This window comes from Corvus cornix, chromosome 2 (genome assembly GCF_000738735.6).
Source record: "Corvus cornix cornix isolate S_Up_H32 chromosome 2, ASM73873v5, whole genome shotgun sequence".
Taxonomy (NCBI): Eukaryota; Metazoa; Chordata; class Aves; order Passeriformes; family Corvidae; genus Corvus; species Corvus cornix.
Genome location: NC_046333.1, coordinates 21,372,120 through 21,395,869, shown reverse-complemented (window position 1 = coordinate 21,395,869; position 23,750 = coordinate 21,372,120). Strand labels below are relative to the sequence as shown.

Genomic DNA, 23,750 nt, shown 5'->3' with positions numbered 1-23,750 from the left:
AATCTCACACTTTTCTTTAATACGTCCTATTTTGCTCACGTGTAAGATATTCAGAAGCTGCAGATGCTTCAGAGGGATACATGACTGATAATATGCTCCTTAGAGAAAAATTCAGGGAATGCAAGAGGAAGGGCAAGGAATGCAAAATCCCTGCAAGTATACTAACTCTAGACATGTGGTCTGCTTTCAGCTGTTGGGTTGTTTCTGTTCATTGGGGGTCTTCTTAATTTGTTTTACTTCCATTATTGCGAATCTCCTTCAAGTTATACTCTGAACAACTTTTAATTGGTATGATAATTTATTTTTTCCCCATTGGGGTTTCCTAGCATAACTGTAAAATCCCCCCTGCCCTTTACAAAAAAGAGGACCTCAGCCTGGTTACCACAAGGCTGGTGATCCAGAGACAACTACCTGCTTAAGTGTCCTGGTTTTCTTGGGCCTGCAGATAACACATTGAAACATCGAAGAGTGGATTATATTATTTGGTTCAATGCTGGCAGATGTGAGGAACAGCTCAGCCCCACAAATACAAAGAAGCAGAGAGGCAGGATGAGGAATCCCTGTAGCCCAGTAACAGGAATGAAGCCCCTGTCACAAAGCTGCCCTGGGAAAGCCATAAGCCTTGCTGTCCAGCTGTGAGTCCCAGCTGATGATGCTGCTGCTGGAGAGGTTCTCTGTGCCTGGCCTCCGGGTGCTGGACTTGCCACAGCACATTTAGGGAGGAACCAAAGGTGGGGAAAGGGAGGGAGGGAAGCAACAAGCATAGGAAAAGAGAGGGGAAAGGGGATAAAAGGGGCTGGTTGTGTGCGAACAGGTGGCTGCCATTTACACTTAAGGTCACTGTGCTTTGGTCATTACATTAAGGCTGCACCCTCTGCTGCACTGGCACATTCTGTCCTGTTCCATCATGAAACTCCATTTCTAATGACTATAAATACATTTCATTTAAATACATATTCCATATGTATTTAAATATATATTTCGTTTAAAGACAACTTTTTCTTTAGGAATTGCAGGAGAATTTGAAGTACCACTTAGGATTGTGTTTCACTATTTTTCCAATATCTTCAAATCTAGGAGGTACAGAACAGCAAAAAACACACCAGAGGGCTTTTGGACCCTGTAAGTTGTTTTAAAGATGAAATTTTGGTTTTGTTTTTGAAAATGCTCTGGCACTTCTAAATGTACAAGATGTAAGTACAGCTTGATAAAGCACACTTAATAACATTCCCCCTTCCCCAGCTTTCATTCCACTAATGTGTCTTCCATATGTGCTAGCTACTGAATAAAATCATAACAAATAGTGCATGTAAGATATACAGGTATGCATAAAGGACATCACGTATTTAATTTGTGACATCAGTAAATTATTACTTGACTTTCCTTTTTGGCACTAGTAAGAACACTTTTAAACCAAGCTACTTTTTAGTTTTGTCCTTTTAAGGTGCTATGTGATGGACTTCATCATATTTTTGAGAGGCTGCTTATTCTCGGGCTTTCCATGAGAAGAGCGTGGGCACACAGAAGGGTGAGGGGCTCACAGCTTTTTTCTGGGATGTCAATACCCACATCTGCCTCTGTTCCACTGGAGGAGCTGAGGTTCGGAGGATGGCAATCCACTAGCACAGCTAAGAATGTAGGAAGAACTGTCTGGTGAAGGAAGTCAGGAAGCTGAAGCATGAAGTGTATGCAGTCCTTCCAAGCAGTCAATTTCAATTTTAATTTTATGTTTCTTTATACAGCTCTTGCTCTCACTATCCCACGGCCTTGTCCCAGTGCATGACTCCCTCTCTCCATTCTTCTCTGACACATGCTGTTTCTCCTTTCCTAGCAAAGACATCAGAGCTCTCTAAATAACTTCCTTCACTCTTGAACTTCATATGTAAGTTATTCATATCTATATATATTTGTATTAGCAACAGCTACAGAAGTTGGGATAAATAAGGCACCTTTCAACATTTTTATTAAGGCACTTTGAGAAGTATTCAGGATTAATGCATACTGACAAAGTTCTACCCTAATTCACTCGTGTCACTCAAGCGTAGGTACAAATGGGAATAGGCACTAATCTGTAATTCACATAATTATAATGTCATCTTGACAGAACTTGCTAGCTAATTTATGGAGTAGCAAGAATAAAACAATTTCATTGTAGCTAAGCTGATTAGTTTAACTACGACTGATTTAAATAGTGTGACACAAATTAGTGGCAAAAAATGGAATTTTATGCCTTCCCCTTCCTTTTTATTTAACCTGCCAGTCTACATTGATTTTTTTTTTCTGTTTCAAAGTAGAAGCAACTGCACAATTGTCAATTAGCAGCATATATTATTTCATACCACCCACATCCCTTTTTGCAAAGCTTGCAGACTGTGTTCATACAGAAATAAATGTATAGCAGTGAATGAATTATATGCAGTCCTTCAAAGATTACTAATTGAGAGAGAATTATAGGTGCTAAAACATGGAAGAAAATGAATAAAGCTCTTTGGATGCTTTAAAATATCTCACTGTAGGTGCAGGTTATGATGTAATTTTTAACACAATTCCATAGTACAGAAAAATATAAAAATAACCTTTGGAAAACATTCCAGCAGCAATTTGGTCCTTAAACACCATATGGAGAAGTAACTAATCCTATACACAACTAGATGATTCAGTGGGATAATCCACAGAAGAATTTCCATATGGCATTCTCAGTGTTCTTCAACACATCCTTTTCTATCTCCAGCCCATGCTTATGAAATGTTGGCAGATGCACTGCTGCTACAGAAGCCTGAGCTGAAAAGCAAAATGAATATCCATTTTATCTGTATCCAAAGACACAGATGACACATGGATGTGTCATCACTAGCTAAATGCTGTTATTTGTCCTCTTGGATGGTGAGCCAAGGCCAGGAAGAAGATAGGATTTCAACTGGCATAAGCACAGCCCATCTCTGCTATGGTACAGGTGTGCCAGACTTGAGTTTAGATTCAGATTTAGATCATTAAGATAATTGAAGCATTTGACTGGACTGAACAGGATTCCATTTGAAACATTCTTTTCCCACATTCCCAGACTCCAGGATTTGCCAGTGTAATTTCCCTCATTTCCAGCTTCTCAAACTGAAAAACAACTTTTTTTTTTTCTATCAATCCCTTAGTGTTATTTTAGAAATCATTTTGAAATGATCTGTCCATTTAGAGGGTCTTTTACATGAAAGTACTCCAGACACTTTCTAGCAACCCTGGCCCTCATGCAGTGGTCTTGAAGGCAGCAAATTGATAAAGATGCATTAATACGCATTTCCATTATAAAGAGTACACAGCACAGAGACTGCAGAGCATACAAAGCAGCATAGAGAGCAAAAAGCATCTGGCCAAATAGCAGACATGTATCTTGGTGACTTCTTTGGGCATTATTTTTAGTATCACCTTCTTTAGCATGGAAGGACACAGTAATTACATTTCACTGGTGAAGTTCTCTGTCAAAGAATGGTCTTGATGCTCCCATCAGTCCACAACCTTGTTCTAAGTTATCCGTTTCATAAACTCTGTTACCAGGAAGTGTACTGCACTCAGCACTCTCATTTGAAGAGAAGCAGAAGCTTTAATCTTGTAACTAATTTCCAGAGCTTAAAATTTAGACTGACAGGGGACTTTAGTTTCAGGTGGTTTGCTCTGCTGAGAAAAGTTACGCAGTCTGAAGCAGAGCCAGATTTCTTACGGTACCTTTATGAACATCAAAACTGTCTCTGAGCAAACATGAGATCCATTTCAAATTCCTTCCTAAAACACTAGAACAGTTTCTTAAAGTATGCTCACTGATGATGACAGAATCTTATTTACTTCTTTATTACCTTCACAGCAAATTTTAATTAATCATATATTCTTCAATTATTTAATCACTTTCATTTGGCTATCCTTACAGACTTGATGTAGGCAACATTAATTATTTGCCTATGGCAAGATTTTATGAACTCTAATATGCACCACATGTTCAACTTGCTCAAAATTAATTGCAGACATTGTATTTGGCATTAATGTACATCTTTAATTGGCTTTAATTTCACATCTATGCTGCTTTATATACAGCATTCTTTATCAGCATAAATGCACACTGCTTCTGGTATGTGTAATAGCAGCCACCAAAGCCAGCTTTTGTATTCACATTCTACATTTTAATATAAATCTAGTTTTCTGAATTTAAAAAAAAAGGAAGAAGTAATTAGAAAATAATCTTTCTTATTCATTATTAGTTACTTGGAAAGTCAGATGGAAAATGCTGGCTGAGATCTAACAGAGAAAATATAAAGTCGCTAAGGTTTGCCTGAACAAGAAGGTTTGCCCATTTAAGAAAAAAATCTCTTTGAAAGAGGCTTTGTTGTGGAAATCCATCCTTAGCCTGAAGAAACAGGCAACAGCCTCACTTACTAGCTAGCAGCTTGTTAGGGACAGCCCCAGGACTGGTCCCACAGATCCTAGCAGTTTGCCCAGAGACACATCTGAGGCCTGGTACCAACCTGGAGGTGAAACCGAACAAGCCCCAGCACAGGAAAACGCTCCAACATGCGCTAGGAATCTAGCACTGGCTTATCATGCAGATATCTAGTGGTTGATACACAGATTAGGCAAATTAATGATAATTAGGGTAAGTTCACAAGTGCTGTAAGCACCTTTCAAATTACAAGGTGTAGATATCTGAGAACTACAGCAACGCAACACTGCACATCTCGAATGAGATACAACACGTAACATTCAAATACAGAACACTATTTTTCAGTCCACAAAGTACTCTGCTGAAACACACAGAGATTTGCCACATTGACAATTTGGATTTAAGAAAAAAGTGGCATCATTTTACTTTCTGAGGGGATCATGTCAGATCTCTTTCAGTAGAACATGTTTTTGGACCAGTAACTCAGACCATGAGTACATCAGAATCTTCACTTATTGCTGAGGGAGACTTCAGCATAAACTACGGAGTAACACTCAGCAATTTTTAGGATAAGAAGGCAGGATCAAATGCTACTCAACACAAAATATAATAAACCAATTACTCAAGATAATACAAAAAGCGTAGCTGAATGAGCAGACTTTGTTATATTCTAGGCAACAGGAAATACAGCATACAGAATAAAGTATTCCTTTTCCCTTAGCAGTTGACAGGAGCAGCAAAAAACAACGTAACACTTGAAGAACAGTTTCTGTCTTACCACCAGACTTTAAAATTATGCTGTCAGCATATTTGTAGCAAGCTGCTTTACACTGAGGCATTTAATTATTTCAAGTCCCAGAATTCCACTTCTCATTCTTAAATATTGGGTAGGAATCAATTTCAAATGGATGCTGCTTTAAAAAGGCCAGTGAACATGGTTTAGCTAGAAAACAGTAGCCTGCAGATTCAACATTCAGACTCCCAAGGACAAAGTCTTTGCTTTCCAGAACAGTAAGTTTAAACTTCATACCACCCTTACAGAAAGCCAAATTTTAGAAGCTTATATTATTTCAAAGTTCAGTTTGCTGTTTTAAAGTGAAGGAAATACTTTCAGTGGTCTCGACTATTTCATCTGGATCTGAAGAGGTGACTTAGAGCGACAATGAATTACCTTTGAATTGTAAGACCCACCTGCATCTTTTCCCTGCCTGTTTGCCTGAGGACAAATTACTGTTGCTAATGACTCAGCACATAAGTGGCACTCAGGGCAAGCAGAATGCACAGCAGTTCACTCTCATCCAAAATCAAGCTAAATTAAACCATTTAGCGTTACCGGGGAAAAAATGCATCTGAACTGTTCAGGCCCCTGGTATTTTCAGAGACACTAAACCAGCCCATAAACTCGGCCATCAGGCTAACTTTCCTTTGTGATCTGCTGCCGCCTCGTGGGCTCGCCGTGAATTTTAAGTCCCAAAATAGAAAATTAGGAGAAGTTAACCTTGGACTGTGGGGGGGAAAGCTCAGCTATTCAACTGATAAGTAACCTCACTTACATACCAGCATAATTTCTATCCTGGTATGAAAAGATTTTTGTGTAATTAGGTTACAGCTGCGACTTTTCACTTTCTTGAATTCACAATTATAGCAAAAAAAGACTTCAAATTAAAATACAACTAAATGTACTTTTTTATGGCTTTGCTCGACAAAGAAGTAATACACTTTAATCACTCTATACTGGTGTAGAGAGAGAGAGAAAGCTTTTTCAACTTACTGGAGTGTTCTCCTGTATTGCCTTGGTCTTCTTGTTTTTTGATTTGTTTTGTGGACCATTTATGAACTTGATATTGGAATTAAAGGGTTCCTACAGATTCTCCAGGCTATAAGACCACGGAGTCATTAATAGTTTGGTAGTTTGTTATTGGAGAAGGAAGTCACTGGGGTATCAGATTGGGAAAAGGAAAAGCAGTTTGTGGGACACCGAATTCTATGGGTTCTTAAAAATTTTCCTGTCTTACTGTTGCTGGAAAATCTGATAATGGGATGCTAAGGTGCTCATCCAAAAAATCTGGAGTTGTCAAAAGCTGATCCATCCACCTTGGAACAGCCAGACTTCGAGGCAAAACAGTCACAAGCTATGAAATGAGCAGTAACTTAAGTTCATTTTAACTGCATTGGATAGCTTACATTTCAATTCTCCTTAATTCTTGGGAAAAAAAAAAAAAAGGGGCGAGGGAGGTAGTTTGATCTCTACATGGAAAATAAACTGCAGTGGTGGCCCTACTATACAGAGGTTTCTTCAGTTAGAGACTCTTTAATCATATACCCTGTGAACTGAATCTGACACTGATCATGGATCAGCATCAAAGTGTAGCCAAGACAGCTTCCTCACCTCTGTGCTTTGGGGGCGTCCTCTCAGCCCAGGGGTCACTCCCCTCCGTAACCCACGCTTGGGGCCAGTGAGGCCATTTCTCCCTCACAGTCACTAGATACACAAAGTAATTTCAAGCAGAAAACATTGTTATAAAGTTGCCTTACAATCACAGAAATCATAGAATGGTTTGGGTTAGAAGAGCCCTTAAAGGCCGTCTTGTTCCAACCCCCCTGCCAAGGGCAGGGACACCTCCCACCAGACGAGGTTGCTCAGGGCCCCATCCAACCTGGCCGTAAACACTGCCAGGGATGGGGCATCCATAGCTTCTCTGAGCAACCTGTTCCAGTAACTGAGTACTCCCTCTGAGTAGAGAATTTCCTCCGAATATCTAATCTAAACATATCCTCTTTCAGTTAAAAACTATTCCCCTTTGTCCTGTCACTATTTGCCTGGGTAAGAAGTCACTCTCCCTCCTCTTCATACGCCCCCTTTAAAATACTGTAAGGCTGCAACCAACGCTCTAAAAGTGATGTGTAGAATTCTGTTAATAATTAAAATACTACATATAAATAGAAATAAACTAAGTCTGTGCCCCCTTCTCCTCTCCTTAGTCGTCTTTTCAGACCGAGCCCGAGTGCTCCCTCCGGGCATGGCCCTACCGCTCCATGGGCCGAGGGGAAGGAAGGCTGCGGGGTGCCTGTGTCCCTGGCACCACAGAACGGGTGGCCACGGGCAGCCCAGTGCCGGGACGAGGAGGAGGAGGTTTTAGGAGGAGGCGGGCCCAGCGCCCCGTGCCCGGCGCCTTCCCCCGCCGGCCGGGCGGGCCGCGCTCGGCTGCTGCCGGAGTGCCCGCGGCGGCCGGGCGGGGCGGGGCCTGGAGGGGCCGCAGCCAATGGGGCGGGGCCTGGCGGGGCGGTGCAGCCAATGGGGCGGGGCCTGGTCGGGCGGCCCAGCCAATGGGCGCGGGGGGCGCCGGCGCGAGTTTGGCGGGAGGGGGCGCTGCCGCCGGCAGATCCCGCCCGTCCCTCCGTCCGTCTGTCCGTGCAGCGGGCGGGGGTCGCGGGGTGGGGTTGACGCGGGTTCGAGACCCGGCCATGGCGGCGGCGGCCGCTCGGTGGCCTGGGGCCCTGCTGTGCCTGGCGGCGGCCCCGCTGTTGTGCCCCGCGGCGGCCGGTGAGTAGCGACCGCGGGGGAGGGAGCGGGGGGAGGCGGCTCCGCGGGTCCCTCTCTACAACATGGCGCAGGGGCGGCGTCGCCCGCGGGGATGCGACGCCGCGGGACTCTCCTGTCTGGCCGCAGTCGGGGCGGGATGCGGGAGCCGGGGGAGAGGGGGGACGCCGCCCCGGCATCGCTGCGCCCCCCGCGCCTGCCCCGTGCCCGGGAAGCGGCACTGGCGCCGTCCCGGTGCCAGTCCGGGCTGGTGCCCGCGCCGGCTCCCCGGGGAGCGAGAGCACCCGCCGGGATCCCTGCGGCCAGGACCGCAGCCGGGGAGAGGCGCTTCCATAGCTTCTGTAGCGGCCGGATCTCCGGCATCCCGCCCGGGCATTGACCTCGCGTCTACCCCAGCGGATTCCGCGGCTCGGGGCCGGGATGTGTGCCTTCGGCTGTCGCGCTGCCTGCGGGTGAATTCACAGGATTGCGGCTTGAAATGGCACAAATGGGTAAAACCTGACGCCTGGGTTGCCATATTCAGTGTCAGAACAGTCTGTGTGTTCCAGGGCTTGTATTCCTTGGTTTCAGTAGAAGAGTGGTATCGAACAAGTCATTTTAAAAGGTGAAGATAAGACGTTTAATAAAGAGGATAGTGGTAAAATAGCTCCCCGCATTAAAGTTGGGATAGTAGATGCCTTGGCCATGTGCGCTCACAGCCCAGAATGCCAGTCATGTCCAGGTTTCCCAGAGGATGGAGATGCTCCGTTCCTGAATGTGTTCAAGCCAGGCTGGATGGGGCTCTAAGCAGTCTGGTCTAGTGGATGGTGCCCCTGGCCATGGCAGGGGGCTTGGAACTAGATGATCTCTAAGGTCTTTTCCACTCCAAACCATTCTGGAAATCTGTGTGTCTGTAACTTCTTGACTGGACCAAAAAAGAGTGGTGGAAAAAGAAGGCAGCACAAGGACAGATTGGAAAACATATTTAATAAATAGATCACATTGTTGGAATGGAAAATACAAAACATGTAATACTTTAAAGGAGAAGAGGGCAGTATTTATGCCCTAAAGTATTTATGGGCATTTCATTGTTGTTCTGTAGTTTTGGTTTCTAGTGAGGCTTGGTTTTAGGAGGAAGGCAGTAAAAAGCTAGTGGAATGAAATATGACATACTCTGGCCCAGCTTTCCATTGATAAACCTACTAATATTGCAAGGAATTCATGCCCAAGTTCCTTCTTGATGTTTCAGTCAAAATCTATTTAGTAAGGTGTTGTGAAGTAAACTTTTTTTTGTTGTACCAGTGTGTTACATTGTTCAGATGCAGCTCAGCAGAAGTCTGTAATCGTTAAATAATCCTGTGTGTGAAAGTAAAAGTTTCGAAGGACACCTCCGTCTGCTTTCTAAAACACTGGTCCAAACACAGGAAAGTGAGGATGAAAATGAGTATCAAGGCACTGTTCAATTCATTTTATATTGGCCCAGCTTAACCATGAATGAACGAAATATTTTAATGGTAGGGGTACAAAGCACAGTAGAGTATAATGCTAAAAATGCTGCTTTAAACTTCAGTGTTTCATGACTTCCCAATGCTTCAGTTCTCTTTTTATTCCCTCTTGATGTGTTCATATCTGTGTTTGCTCTGTGACTTCCATCCAGTCAGGAAAATCCAGCCTTAATTATCCATCAATAGTGAAACAATTTACGGTTTTGTCCCAAGGTTTTTAGAACCCAGAGTTCAATGAGCAGCTATGTGAAAAGAGGTTCCTTCTCTGATTTCCTTCACCACCTGTTCCTAAATGATTCTTGCACTTTTCAGATTCTGTGACATGATTCAATTTACAAAGGCATATAGTCTCTACAAAGATTTTTGGTGGGGTTTTTGTTTACTTTTTAATATTTATTCTAAGTTTCCCCCGAGTTAATAAATTGCATTGCCTCGTAAAGGAATTTGCCATGTGCCTAACTAGTGCAGGTTAAGTAGCAGAAATGTAACTAGAGGCAGAAAGGGAGTGAGATCTCATTTTGTTGGCAGCAAGTGTTCAGGAGTAACTGTGAGACTTCTCGTAACAATCTGCATCATTTTCAGAATAAAAATTTCTCTTGTTCATTTTTGCCTTTTGGGAAGGAAAATTTCCTATGGTCATCTGTGGGCCAGAAAATTGTCCTGATAGAGCACCAAGTGTGTACTTGTGTTCAGAAGTGATGGTTAAGTGTTTCAAATCTTCTAAATATCTGTTTCCCTCTCCTTGCTTTTCCATAGGCTTGTCTTGTTGTTACCATGCAAAGGACAATTTAATGTGCCGTGATGTCTGTGAACAGGTAAGCTTGTTTTAAATTTAACTCCATCAGAGTTGAAATTGTATCTTTAGACAACGATGTAGCAACATTAAGGTTGTAAGCTAATGGTCTTCTGTCTGGATGCTATGTGTGAATTGTGAGATGTAATGTTATCGAAATGAGAACTTAGAAGTTTTAAAACCATAGTCCTCTTTCCTTTGGTAGTAGAAAATGGGTTCTGCTGAAGTTGAGGAGAAATAGTGATACCAACCTGAGGCCACAATTTGGTCAAGAAGTGATAAGCACATTAGGAAATGAGAGGGGTGAAGGTATTTTACAGAATTTATGAATCTTGTGTATTTCCAAGTTCTGGGGAGTTTAAACTGAAGAACAAGATGCTAGTATTATTCTTTCTTCCTTCCAGTTCTTGTTTGTCCACTAAGCATCTCATTATGATATATGGCTTTGTGAATGCAGCAAAAATCTGCTTACTTACTCTATTCATAAGGCTGTTTGTTCTAAATTCAAGCTTGGAAAGTATTTTTCCATAACTTACGTTTAGATTTGTACCTGTGGTACAGTTTTGTGTGTGTAGTTACGTATATTTATCTACAAAGATTTTTACATCAGTAAAGCTTACATACATGTAGACACAATTTTTATATTAAAGTTGTGTTCTTACATCATACCTGCCCTCTTTTCTTGTCTTCATTACCCACTTTGGGGCTGTTCGAGCAATAAACCTGGTTATGATTAAGTTTATATTTATCTCTGATTGTACTAATAAAACTTTCACTTTAAATTGTACTTTTCCCTCACTGATATATCTAGAGAATACAACCAAATCCTCTTTCAGCTTTCATATTGTTAGGCCAAACAAGGAAAAGTCTTACAGTCTCTTTGCATAAGACATTCTCTCAATTCCTATAAGAATTTTTGCAGCCCTTCCAGCATAAGTTTAGCTGTTTGAATACAGGTAAGCAAAACTATACATGGCATTGTAAAAAAAAGTATGGCACTCAGTCTTAAAAATTGTGTTCAAACTTGAATGTTAGAGAAAGATATCCATTCCTGTATATAAAAAAATTATTGGTGAATTTAGTAGCTGCATTTATACAGCATTTGGAATAATCTGTCCATTTCTGTCTTGTGTTTCATTGGTTTGAAGTTTCCAGCTTATCATGTGAATTCCTGTTGGCTCTTCATGAAAGGCCTCCAGCTTTTTACTGTCAAATTCCATCCCAGTTCTGCTATACTGGTTCTAATTATTGCATCATTTTCTGTGGGTTTTGTAAGATACTCTGATCTTGCCTAATCTGGATGATCTCTCTCTACTCGGATAATCAGCATATCCAGAATCTTAGTGGCGAAAGGTCAAGAGCAAGTCTGAAGCAAGACTGGTGCCCCTCAAAGTGTTCTATAAGGAGCTGGCTTAGTTACCTCGCATCAGGCTGGTGGCATCAATTTGTGAGTGATCGTTTGGTACGGTCCAACAGGCTGGCTGAAGGAGCTGTCTGCTGTTATTTTACTGATTTTCATCTTCTGAAACTTAACTATTTTGTGCAGCTGGCAGGAGGAAGAATTTTCTTGGCCTGTCTTTGGATATGCACTTACAGATTAGATTTGGGGCCTTAGAGCAGATGAGGAGGAACGAGGTTCATTGAGGAGCCATCTCGGCCTAACCAACAGATTGTAAACAATACCACCGGGGGAAACACTCCCTTCTGCAGTGCATGGAGGCATTCATCTCCAGATGAGACTTTCTGGCTAAGTTCATTTGGTTTTCAGGGGCTTAGATCTAGGACGTTGCAGGAATCACAAGGGGGTTTTTTGGCCCTCAGACTGTTACCCATTGTCTGCTCATCTATGTAGGCACCAGCGATAGTATTGAGGGAGGCCTTGCATGGGAGCCCAGGGACTAGGGTGAAAGGCACAGGACACCCAGTGATGTTGCCCTGGATCCTGCCAGTTAAGGAAGAACGCTTACCAGTAAGGAATTCTGCTAACCAGTAAATCAGCTACTGTGAGACCTTTGAAAAAGAGAGCTTGGATTACAGATTTGTTTGTCAACTAACATGATTCAAACACCTAATTATTTTGCAATCTTAGTAAGTATTACTCCAATTTTAGCTTTGGTATTATTTGCTTTTCATGATTATTTGATTAAGCATGTCAGATACCATAGCAAGGAATAAGTGGGCCTCTCTTTCTTTAATTGACTTTTTTTTCCTAAATTTATTTCTGAGAAGTTTCACAATGATAAGTTTCCTGGCAACATTCATCTCTATACCATTCCAGAGATCTCTATCCATATCCTTCTCCAAGCATAAGAACAGTCCAAGGCAAGTAAGGTTATATTGGGAAAGAAAAATCTCAACTGGAATCAAGACTTGTAGAGAATGTCAAGGGCAACAAGATATTTTATGGCAGTAGTTAAAGGCTGAAGAAGGAAAAATGTGTTGCTGAAGGCAGCGTCAGTGATTTAGCATCAGTAAACCGTTCCTGGCCAACCTGGTTTGATAATAAGGCTGGATTTCTGGATGAGGGCCAAGGCGTGGATGTCATTTTTGTTGACTGTAGCAAGTTTTTAAACATTAATTCCCTCAATATATCTCTATCCATTTTAGGATCATATGGGTTTGAGGAATGGACAAATAGATGAGTAAAAAACTGGTCGTAAAATCAGGCTCAGAGATAGAGGTTAGTGGGTCCTACTTTGCCTGCAGGCTAATAAGAAGTGGAATCCCAAAGGGGTCTTCCCTGGAACCTGTGCTATTTAACATCTTTGTTAATGACCTGGGCAGGGTGACTCTCATTGAGTTTTCAGGCCATATGAAGCTGAAAGGAAGTGTTGATAATCTTAATGGATGGCAGGACTGTCATCCCGAGGGACCTGGACAGGTGGAAAGAAGACAGATGGACACCATGGTCTGGTCTCATAGTCGACCCTTCTTTGAGCAGGAGGTTGAAATAAATGATCTTCTGAGATCCCTTCCAACCCAAATTATTTTATTTTCCTATGATCTCAGAAGATTTGAAATACTAATGCAGTTCTTTTTTTGCTCTCCTTTCTGGAACAAGTGCTGTTGCTTTCTTGATTTCCTTTCAATAAGTTTATCATGTTAGAATGGAACATAGTTTATCATGTTGGAGTAGAACAAATTTGGAATAGAACTGTAATGTACTTTTCCTTCTGAAATTTGTCTGTTTCAGTTATATAATTTCCAGTTTCATATCACACATTAATAGGTCTGTTTCCATTCCTCTTGTTGACCAGGTTCTTGTTTTCATTTATAAGTAAAACTTAATTAGAATGCTAAAGGACCAACGTCCTCAACAGTTGTATTCCATCCAGTCTAGCGAGCTCCTGGGTGTTCAGTTTGCCTGTGGGTACTATGCATTCTCCTGTTAGTTTTGATTGTCTCTTTAACTACTCTAGGTTTTGTTCTTCCTTGTTCCACAACAATTCATGTTTCAGGATTTTTGTGAAGTATAATTGCTTTAGATCATGTAATATGTAGCAGAAGGTTAATTAAGTAAGTAGAGTTGTATAGTATTTTGATACGTGCGACAGAAATCCTCTAGTTCACACTGCCCTTCCACATTCAGTAGAAACTTTTTGATTGAAACGTTTGAGGAGGAAATTCTCGTTCTCTTCTAAATAGAAAAAATTGCTTCTTTATAAAAAGTGAAACATATTTGAAGAGCTACAAATACATAAAAAGAAATCTTAAATTTGCATTGTATACATACTGTTAGGCAAAGTTGTCAAAGAGTAGATATTAGAGAAACTAAAAACAGTGAAATCAATTTAAAAAAGTATTTGATGTGCCATTACATTCTTTAAGGTGTGTTTTGTTTCTAACAGATTTTGTCTTCTAAGAGTGACTCCCGTTTGAAGCACTTGCTGCAGCGAGCCCCTGAGTATTGTCCAGAATCAATGGTAAGGCTTGCTAGAAAAGCTCTTCAAATGAGGTTTGAACCTCAAAGTAGGTTGTTTTTTTTTTTTTAAATAAAGCCGTCATGAATTATGCTACTTGCAATAAGGTGGCATGTATAAGCTATGAAATGCAATGAAAATGTTATCTATGTTGTAAAAAATTGTGCTGGGTGACTGTCACTTGGGTGTTAATGGCAATGACTTAAATTAGATCATATGTTCCAGCATGTGTATGGCACGAAGCCATGAGGTCTTGGGCTAAGACAAGGTGGCCCTGATAGCTGCACCAAATTGTTCATGGCCTTATCTGAGAAACTGAAGTAATGCTTTTATTGGATGAGTAAGATTATGGTTTCCTAAAAGTTCTTTAGTCTCACTAAAGTTCTTCAGTTTCACTAAAAAAAGAATGTAATCTGCTCCCTCTTCTAGGGACAACCTAATCAGGGAATAGATAAGTATAGTCATTCAGGTTGTAAATTTTAGATTCTTATCTCGTGGCAACCTTTTGCAGTCAGAAAAGCTTGCTTTCTTCTGGTAATTTCTGTTACTTCTGAACGGGATCAATACTGTTTGCAGCAAACCTAAAACATATGCTCAGCTCAAGTGGGCAACGAGTAGGAGTAGTAAATCTGGGAATAACATTTGATAAGCAGCTTCACAAGATTGTGTTTGCTTATAGATCGTTTCCTTCTGTGTGTCAAAGTTCCTTCCGTTTTTGTTTCTGTGAGTCAATAGCACTAAGTCTCGGAAAGTTATAGACAGCTCCTGGTGTGAATAAAACCTGTCATGAAAACCTATCAAGGTGATGAATAGCATTTGGTTTGTTACTGGTTTTCTTTATCTTTCATCCCCTGATAAGACAAGTAGAATCTTATCTGTACAGTAGAGATCTGCTTTTTATAAAACGGGATTGGAGATTATCTGCAAGGGGGAAAATGACACAATGATTTTTGTAACTCCCAGTTACTGTCTTTATAAATGACAAGTTAGCTGTCCAGTGTGGATCTCCAATTAGTACCACTGAACTGGTAATATCTAAATATGTAAAATAGTTAACAATTCAACTCAATACTGTATTTGCTGTGTCATTGTGTGGCAATATGGGTTGCTGTATCAGTGTGATTGAAGCCCTTTTTTAATTTGTTTTCTGTGTGGTTGTGTGTGTTTATTTTTAAGCTGATGGAAAGGAATGCCAGGGCAATAAGCTTCTCCTCAGGTCTTGGTCATAGACAAATCTTACTCTTTGTCTAAGTTGCTGTTTAGTTCTGTAAACACTGATGGAGAGAGTTGACTAGCTTGTGTATTCCAGATACCTGCATTAGGTTCTGCATCTGCAAAAATGCTGCTATTGATTCTGTAGTCTGTGCATAGCAGGCTTCTCATCGAAGGAAATGGTACTCAGCTTCTCTCATAGCACTTCTTTAAAAGATGTTTAAACATAAGAATTCTTCCAATCAGATGTTTAAAACCCAGTGAAAAAATACTGAAATTGCTGGTTTGAGTCTGCCAAAACTCTCTTATTCTGTAAACTTGCTTTTGCTTAATTGCATTTTTACTTTTCAGAGAGAAGTGTGGAGTTGTATAAATTCTTCTTTGCCAGGTAAGAAATACCAGTTGGCCGTTGAATCATGTTGCGTTTTCACCCTGTGTGTGTTTTGATGTTCTGTTTACCACCTGCACCTATAGATTTCATGATAATTTAACTTCCATTATGTATCTAATATAATCTGTATGTGGTGTCTAGTTTCCTCTAGTATATAATGAGTTACCTGTGTATTTTATTAATACGTTTCCTAGTTAGAAAATATTTAATATGTTTGTATAATTAAATGTCTTTCCGTGACAAATTGAGGAAATATCAGCAAACTGTTGATTCCAGTGCTTGTAAACAGACTTTCTGTCTTAATGGTTATGTAAAACTGGCAAAATATATTATCGTTTGGAGTTGCAGTGTTTCTGTCTCCTCTAAAACCCGATAAATTTTTAGCTGATAACAATACCTAATCTTCCTTGAAGTTCAGTAGTTAGATGAGTGGCAATGCTTTTCCTGCAAGTGAGAAATACATATTTTATTTTGGATATTAGGTCTGTATAAGTGTGTGGAAAAGCGCTCAAAATCTTTGTTAATGAACCACTCCCAAATTGTCTTCCTCTGCTTTTCTTGTACCTGCACAAAGTTGGTCACCTTCCATCCTTCTTGCATCTGAAGTTATATTGCTATATATATCGTATTCTTTCTTGGTGTGAACCAGTTTTAAAATTGCATTCCTGGTAGGATTTTGTAAATTCATTGTAAATTAATAGGACAGCATTATAGGAGAAGCTCTTATCCCTTTTCTGGTGAATTGATACAGCTGGGTGCATCTGGGAGGTGCCTGTACAGCAGCGCTCACAGCACAGGGAGCAGACAGAAGGAGCTGGAAACCTGTGTGCAGTTACAGGGCTTCCGTCCCATTGGAGTCACAGAGACACAGCAGGAGTGCTGTGGGGAACAGGTACAGGAAGAACAGGCCAGGAAGGGGAGGAGCAGATGTTGCCCTTTATGTGAGAATGTTAACTGGATTGCATGGAGCTCTGCCTGGAATGGATGATGGGCCAGGTGAGAACAGCCTGTGGGCATTGGAGTAACCCAACATGGCTGATGATGTGGGTGTCTGCTGCACACTGCCTCATCAGGCTGAAGTAGTAAATGAGGCCTTCTTTGTACAGCTGGAAGAATTCTTGTGTTCACAGGCCTGGTGTTTGTGGGCAACTTTAATCACCCTTTTGAAGGGAAAACACACAAGGGCACAGGCAATCTGCTTAGAAGAATCCCATGGGTTATGGCCCTGGAGAAAAGAAGGGTCCAAGAGAGCTGCTTGACTTTCAAGGATCAGCTTATCCAAGCTCCACTTAATGCATGGTGGGGTTAGAAAAGCCAGAGCCTCTCAAGAATTGATCCGGGTGAATTACATGATGGGCAGCCAAAAAGCTTCTTGAACTGCATCAGCAGAAAAGGAAGACTGGAGAAAATGAGAGCCTGCTGCTGAATGGGGCAAGAAACCTGGTGACAAGTGACATTAAATAGCCCATGGTCTTCTTTGCCTCAGTCTTTACTGATAAGATGAGCCTGCAGGAATGCCAGGCCTCTGAGGTCAGTCATAAAGTCCAGAGCGAGGAAAACTTGCGCCTGATGGAGGAGGATAGGGCTAGGTATTGAGAGGGGATGCTGGGGACCGTGATGAAGAAAGGAAGAAAGCAAGTTCACTCCTTCCTGTAGAAAGGGCAAGGAGGACCTGAGGAGCTATAGGCTTGGACAGTTTCACCTCAGACCCTGGGGAAGTAATGGAGCAAATCTTCCTGCAAACAACTTCCAGACACATCAAGAACAAGAAGCTGATAGTTTATAATCAGCATGGATATATGAAGGGGAAACTGTGCTGAACCAACCTGATAGCCCTCTGATGAGGTGACTGCCTTTTTAGATGAGGAGAAATGTTGTCTCTGTTTCAGTAAGGATTTTATCACTATTTTTTATAACTTCCTTATAGACAAACTGGTGAAGTGTGAGCTGGATAAGAGAGCAGTGGAGGTGAAGTGAAAACTGGCCAAACTGCCATGCCCAAAGGCTTGATCAGTGTCACAGAGTGCAGCTGTAGGCCAGTATCCCAAGGGTTGATGCTGGATCTAGTCCTATTTAACATCTTAGTTAATGATGGGGCAGAGTTCACTCTCAGCTTATTCACCAGTGATGCAAAAGTGAAAGGAGAGGTTGCTAGACCAGATGGTTGTGCTACCATTCACAGGGATATTGATTAACCAAAGCAACAGGCAGACAGGAACCTCATGAAATTCCCGAAAAGGAAATGAAAAGTCCTGCACCTGGCACAGGCCCCATGCTCCACAGCATACAGGAGGCTGGCCAGCTGGAAAGCAGCTTGGTAGAAAGGTACCTGGGAATCCTGGTGACCAGCAAGTGGAACATGATCCAGCAGTGTGCCTTTGGAACAAAGAGGACTAGACTGCATTAGCAACAATGTTGCCAGCAGATCAAGGGAGCTGATCCTTCCCCTCTACTCAGCATTGTTGAGACCACATCAGGCACACTGTGTCCAGTTCTGAGCATTTTGGGACAAGAACACTATGAACACACTGGAGCAAGTTCAGCAAAGAGCCATTGTAAGGTGATTAAGGAGCTGGAACATATGTGGGAGCAAGCTGAGAGCCTGTGTTAGGCAACTAGATGATTTGTTATAGCTCAGGAATCTGTATTGTACAGATGAATTTGATGAATTATCGTAATTATGGGCTCCAGTCAATTAATTGTGCACTAAAGGTGTGTTTTCATCTAGAAATGCACACATCTTAACTACCTTGATGACAAAATTAATTTAAAAGTTGCTGTATTAAGATTGAAGTTCAATGTTTCTTGAGAGTGTGCAATCAGTTTATTCATGAGCTTGTCTGCTGGTTGGATATAACCTGGAGAGAGGGCCACTTGCCAAGAAAATATTAGTGACAGCTGAAAATAATCAGCCTTCTTAATTTGGTGTGTATTTGTCGCTTGCTTCATTCTTTTATCACCATTTAGTTTAGTTCCAGTATGTCTGAAACCACAGGCCCTGTATTGCACAACATATGGATGCCTGATTACTCAGTGGTGACTGCTCAGGGGTGACACTGCCCCTAAAGCTGTCCAGCTGTATTTGTCATGTGCTTCTCCTGGATACAGCTAGTTATTGCAGCAGAGATTTCTGGAAATCTTTTTTTCATATTGCACATGGTGTTTCTTTGATGTTTTTTAGATTGCTTATGCCTTAGGTTATCAATCCTACTAATAAATGTTCTATCAAACATAACTGTTCTGATTGAAAGGAATCTCCACGTAGGAATTAATGCAGAAACGACTGACGTGTTATTTAATGCCTAGAACAGAGTATAGTGAGTGGTGGACTTGACAGTTAACTGTACATATGTAGTCAAACCTAAATTCCAGATTTTTGAACAGTGATTGCAAGCTACTGATGTGTGCACAACAGTGATCTCTTTGACACTGTCAAAAAGATGCTCAGCCTCTGAAAAACTAGTTCTGCAGCCCAATTGTGGAAGTGAAAGGTGAGCTGTACTTGCAGTTGTTTGTGACCTTCACAGCTGCTTCGAACTAGTGTGAGTTGGAAAGCTGAGCCAATACTCTGAATAGGTGTCAAGAGGATTTTGAGAGTCTCCAGAAAGACCTATGGATCACTGGCCTGCAGTGCCTGCAGAGAACCTGGACATTCAGATGGTCAAACTGACAGAATACAGGCTACAACCAGAAGCTGTCCTGTACCTTTGTCCCTCTGCTCCCTCCACCTGCTGGGCAATGCTGCTACCTTACTTGTGTCAAGCATTAAGGTTTTAATTTGTGTTTTAATAACTGTTAGGCTTATTTTAATTTCCATGGGGAATGTGTTAATTCAGTGGAGATTTTGCTTCTCTTGTATAAATTTGCCATTAGTGCGTTTTCTTAATTTGCCCATTGGAATGTCATGAAAGACAGATGCTGGCAAGACTTTCTATGCCACCTGTGTTTGTAAAGCCTACAAAGTGTATTTTAAAGGCAATTTTCTTCATTATAAATACCAATTTGCCATTGTTTTCCATTGATTGCAATTATTTTTTATTACTTTTTTCCAAGTGTTTTCTTAGCATCTAAATTTAAGGTCACTGGTCTTGCACCTAGCTCTTCCATTTCCCTTTTTTAAAGCTGAACATCCCATGTAGCTCTTCTAAATAGGCATTTCCACTAGGTTTAAGAGCATTTTTAAAAATTAAGTTGTTCATTCTCTTGCTTTCTACTTTTTTATTTCTACATAACGAATATAATTTGTGTATGTAACTAAAGTACTGCTTTATTTTTCAAATATCATAACAAAAATGAGTGATTCATTTGAGTTAAATAATTCTACCTCCTGTCCTAAGAAAAAGAATGTAGCAAGTTTGTCACAGCTGGTGGGCAGCTGCATAGATCAAACCTTCCCTTTATATCTGTCTTTAAAGTTACATGAGAAATAGATACAGGAATGTGTTATTTTATTTCTGATGTCTTGAAAATCTGTATTTATTATTGATAAAAGGATGAAACAACTTATGGCAGCAATTTGCTTCTTACTATATTTCTATGTAACTTTATGGTAAGAGATGACGATAATGCAAATAGTGAAGTAAGTGGATTAAGAGAGACAGGGAGATAGGAAACTTTTATTGGAGATAGTTCTGGCTATGAAACCATGCTACTGGGGAGATAAATGACAGAGGAAGGGTCGTGAATTAACTCCAGTAGGCAGCTAATTACCACACAGTGCTCATTCTTCCATCAGTGGGAGAGAGGGGAGAATCAGAGGGCAACAGTGAGAAAACCCATGGTTGGGATAGACAGTTTATAATCTAAAAATAGAAGGAAAGTCAAAGAAAGGAAGAAAAAAAACCCAAGAAAAACAAGTGACGCAGAAGAAAATAATTGCTCACCACCAACCGACTGATTACCAGCCAGTCCCCAAGCAGTGGCAGCCCCTGTCAACATCAACCCCCCCAGCTTTTATGGCTGAGCATGGTGCCATGCGGTATGGAATGTCACCTGGAGTCAGCTGTCCTGGCAGTGTCCCCTCCTGACCTCTTGTGCATGCCAGCCTACTTGTGAGTCCCTATGGAAAACAGAAAAGGCCTTGATGCTCCCTGTGTTAGCAGTAACTAAAACCATCCCTGTGTTATCAACACGGTTTTAATCAGAAGTCCAAAACATCTCCCCAATCCAGCTCAGTTGAAGAAGTTTAACTCCATCCTGACCAAAACCACCACAGGAAGTTTGGAGAAACAATAAGGAACATTTTCTGCATTGACAAAGTTGGTAGAAAAATGTGCTATTGAAGCAAACAACAGGATGTTATCTGTAAGAGATGATGTTCTCAGTTTTAATGGGACTGTTTTCCTGATGGTTTTGTTAGTTTATATTTCAGATTAGATAGATTATCAAAATCTAATACTTCCATTGAACATAAAATAGTTTGCATAAAGCATCTTTAACCTCAATGTATGGAAGGTACTTCATTAATTGCTAGTTTCAGCATTTATGAAAGCAGAGGCTATTTCTTCTTTTGCTTAAAGTTGGTTTGGAATTGCAATAAAAATGCAATCTATACATAGGCTTCTTGAATGAGAACAGGATTATCAAATTTGAAAAGTAGAGGGAAGGGAAAATGGTGGCATAGTTTCTCTTTCTACTCTAATAAGTCTGTCATCTTGTTTCCAAAGGAGTTTTGAAGAAGTCTGATGGGTGGGTTGGTTTAGGCTGCTGTGAGCTGGCTATTGCTGTGGAGTGTCGGCAAGCGTGTAAGCAGGTAAGGCTTTCACCTTACTGACTGAATCCAGACTGATTCTGCAGGTCTCAATGGTTATCCTAAACTTAACTTTGACTTTTTTGTCACAGTCTCTACATAAAAGTTGTTACTTTAAAATAATGTTGAGTGGAAGGCAACGTATGGCTGATCCTAAGCTCTCTTTTTTTTGCAGTGTCATGTTTAGCGATACAGCATTGAAGTTACAGCCCCAAACAGATTTTTGTGCCTCTTCAAAGCAGTTTTTGTTCATCAAGAAAGGGGGGGGGGGTTTGTTTTAATAGAAGCATTGTTTTTGTTAAGTAACAGTTGCAAGCATAATACATAAATTTAGCAATGACCTATTTATTAAAAATCTGTGAAGCATTTTGTGATTTTTTTTTTCCTCTAAATATGTTTGTGGCTTTAAAAACACCTTCAAAATCTAAGAGCATATTTGTAGTTATCATCATCCTTGTAATTCATTTGTGGAGCACAGATGTACTTAATATTCATACTTGTGAATGTTACCTCTGTAGTCTTAATCTTTGCCTACTGCAAACTGCTGTCATAAAAAAACCCCTACTTTAACCCAAAAGCACAGAGTTTAAACTATGTGGCGAGAGATGAGCAGTGAGTACACAGAGTAGTGTGGGAGAGAGATGAGGAGTGAGTAAACAAACTGGGTACTTTTGATCTTCTGAAAAGAAGATGGATGTTTATTCTCAAATGCATTTTTTAGCCGTGTTTTCAAATTTGTCGTAATGCTTAAGTGTCTTCCAGAACTGATAAAGACATTTCTCTTTATTACAGTCTTATTAAGTTCTATTAATTTAATCCTATGATTGTTACATCATTTCTCATTATTTTCCAAATCAGATGTTGTATTGTTTGATTGCAGACTCTGTTGTTTCAGAATATTGGCTGTATTTTGTACTTTAGCAGACTCTGGTTAAAACATTGCCTATTTTTTTTCATTTATACTCAAATATAAATACTTGCCAAATATTAGGGATAATGGGAAATATATGGATTTTAATTTTGATTCTTGAAACTTGAGGGGATTTTGGAGTCATTTTGAAGGCAGTGATACAATAGGTCCAAGGTCAGACTTTACCCAGGTGTTTTAAATTACTGGAGGGGGCAGTAACATGTTAGTAGTTATTACAGTTTTGAATGTCTGCCATATGAAAAAGGAGCACGAGATTTTGTATAGAACAAAGTGATCTGCAGTTTGAGGGGAGAATTTCTGCTACTCAGTTTGACAATAGGAACCATAGAGCTGAACATAGAAAAGGGAGGAGAATGGAAAGCGACACTCAAGTGTTAATTAGGATGCAAAAAATGGGGAGATCTTTATGCTCAAGCTCTTCCATTTGTTAAATGCTTTCTGTGTTCTGCTCTATCTGGCAAACCTTTCACAAAACCAAAGTTGCTTAGTGTGCTTCCACTATCAACTAACTTGGTGCAGAAATATGAGGGTTTGGGTTTTCATTAAATGTTATATTAATAGTCATGGCTTCTCCTTTTTTTTTCTTAGAGCTTTACATAGATTCTTTAGGTTCTTAAAAGAACATTTTAATAGATCATGAATCCATGGTTATTGCAGTTAATTTAAAAGTAGAACTGTCTGTATTTTGCAACATGATTTTATTATTTTCTACTACAAATGGAGAAATTTGTCTGTCTTTCAGGCCTCTGCAAAAAATGATGTTTTAAAGGTCTGCAGGAAGGAATACGAGGTATGTTTTTATGTGTCTGAGTATATCTGAAAAAAAAATCAACTGTTCTATAAGTTCTGTAAGAAGTATCCTGTAGAAGAGGGAAAGTCCAGTCTTTTTGTAGTTGTATTTCTGAATGTGCTCATTTTCATCCAAATGTAAATTATCTCTCTACAGTTTTTATAAAAGTATAATCACTTTCTGTAAAAAAGTTTTGGATTTTTTAGACCTGCATATACCTTAATTTAAATGAAAAGTTTGCGACTTTCAAAATGGAGACATGGATTCCCAAAAAGTTTATTTCATAGGAGTTTTGATCAAAGTCAGCATTCATTGTGATCATTCAATCTGTCAGAAACCTTTCAGCTTGGACAGTGAGCGAGTCAGCTTAGAAGTGACCTAAAGAAATAAACTCAGGAAAGAATAGCCTTTTAAGTATCCTATCTGAATATAAATAATTTCAAATGTATAATTTTTTGTAACATCAGTGAAACTGTTAATGCTTGCAGTTATTTTTACTGTTCTCCTCATAAAATTAAT

The 23,750-nt window shown here is 40.4% G+C and overlaps 1 protein-coding gene across 1 annotated transcript in view; it reads left to right on the top strand.

Moving 5' to 3' along the window:
- The first annotated feature begins 7,801 nt into the window (after positions 1-7,801).
- RECK (reversion inducing cysteine rich protein with kazal motifs) overlaps positions 7,802-23,750 on the top strand; it is a 45,881-nt gene continuing 29,932 nt past the window's right edge. The window contains exons 1-6 of the mRNA XM_039550126.1: positions 7,802-7,964; positions 10,202-10,260; positions 14,087-14,161; positions 15,722-15,758; positions 21,428-21,513; positions 23,184-23,231. Coding sequence (XP_039406060.1) covers positions 7,886-7,964; positions 10,202-10,260; positions 14,087-14,161; positions 15,722-15,758; positions 21,428-21,513; positions 23,184-23,231 — 384 coding nt within the window. The 5' untranslated portion in view covers positions 7,802-7,885. The remainder of the gene's footprint in view (positions 7,965-10,201; positions 10,261-14,086; positions 14,162-15,721; positions 15,759-21,427; positions 21,514-23,183; positions 23,232-23,750) is intronic.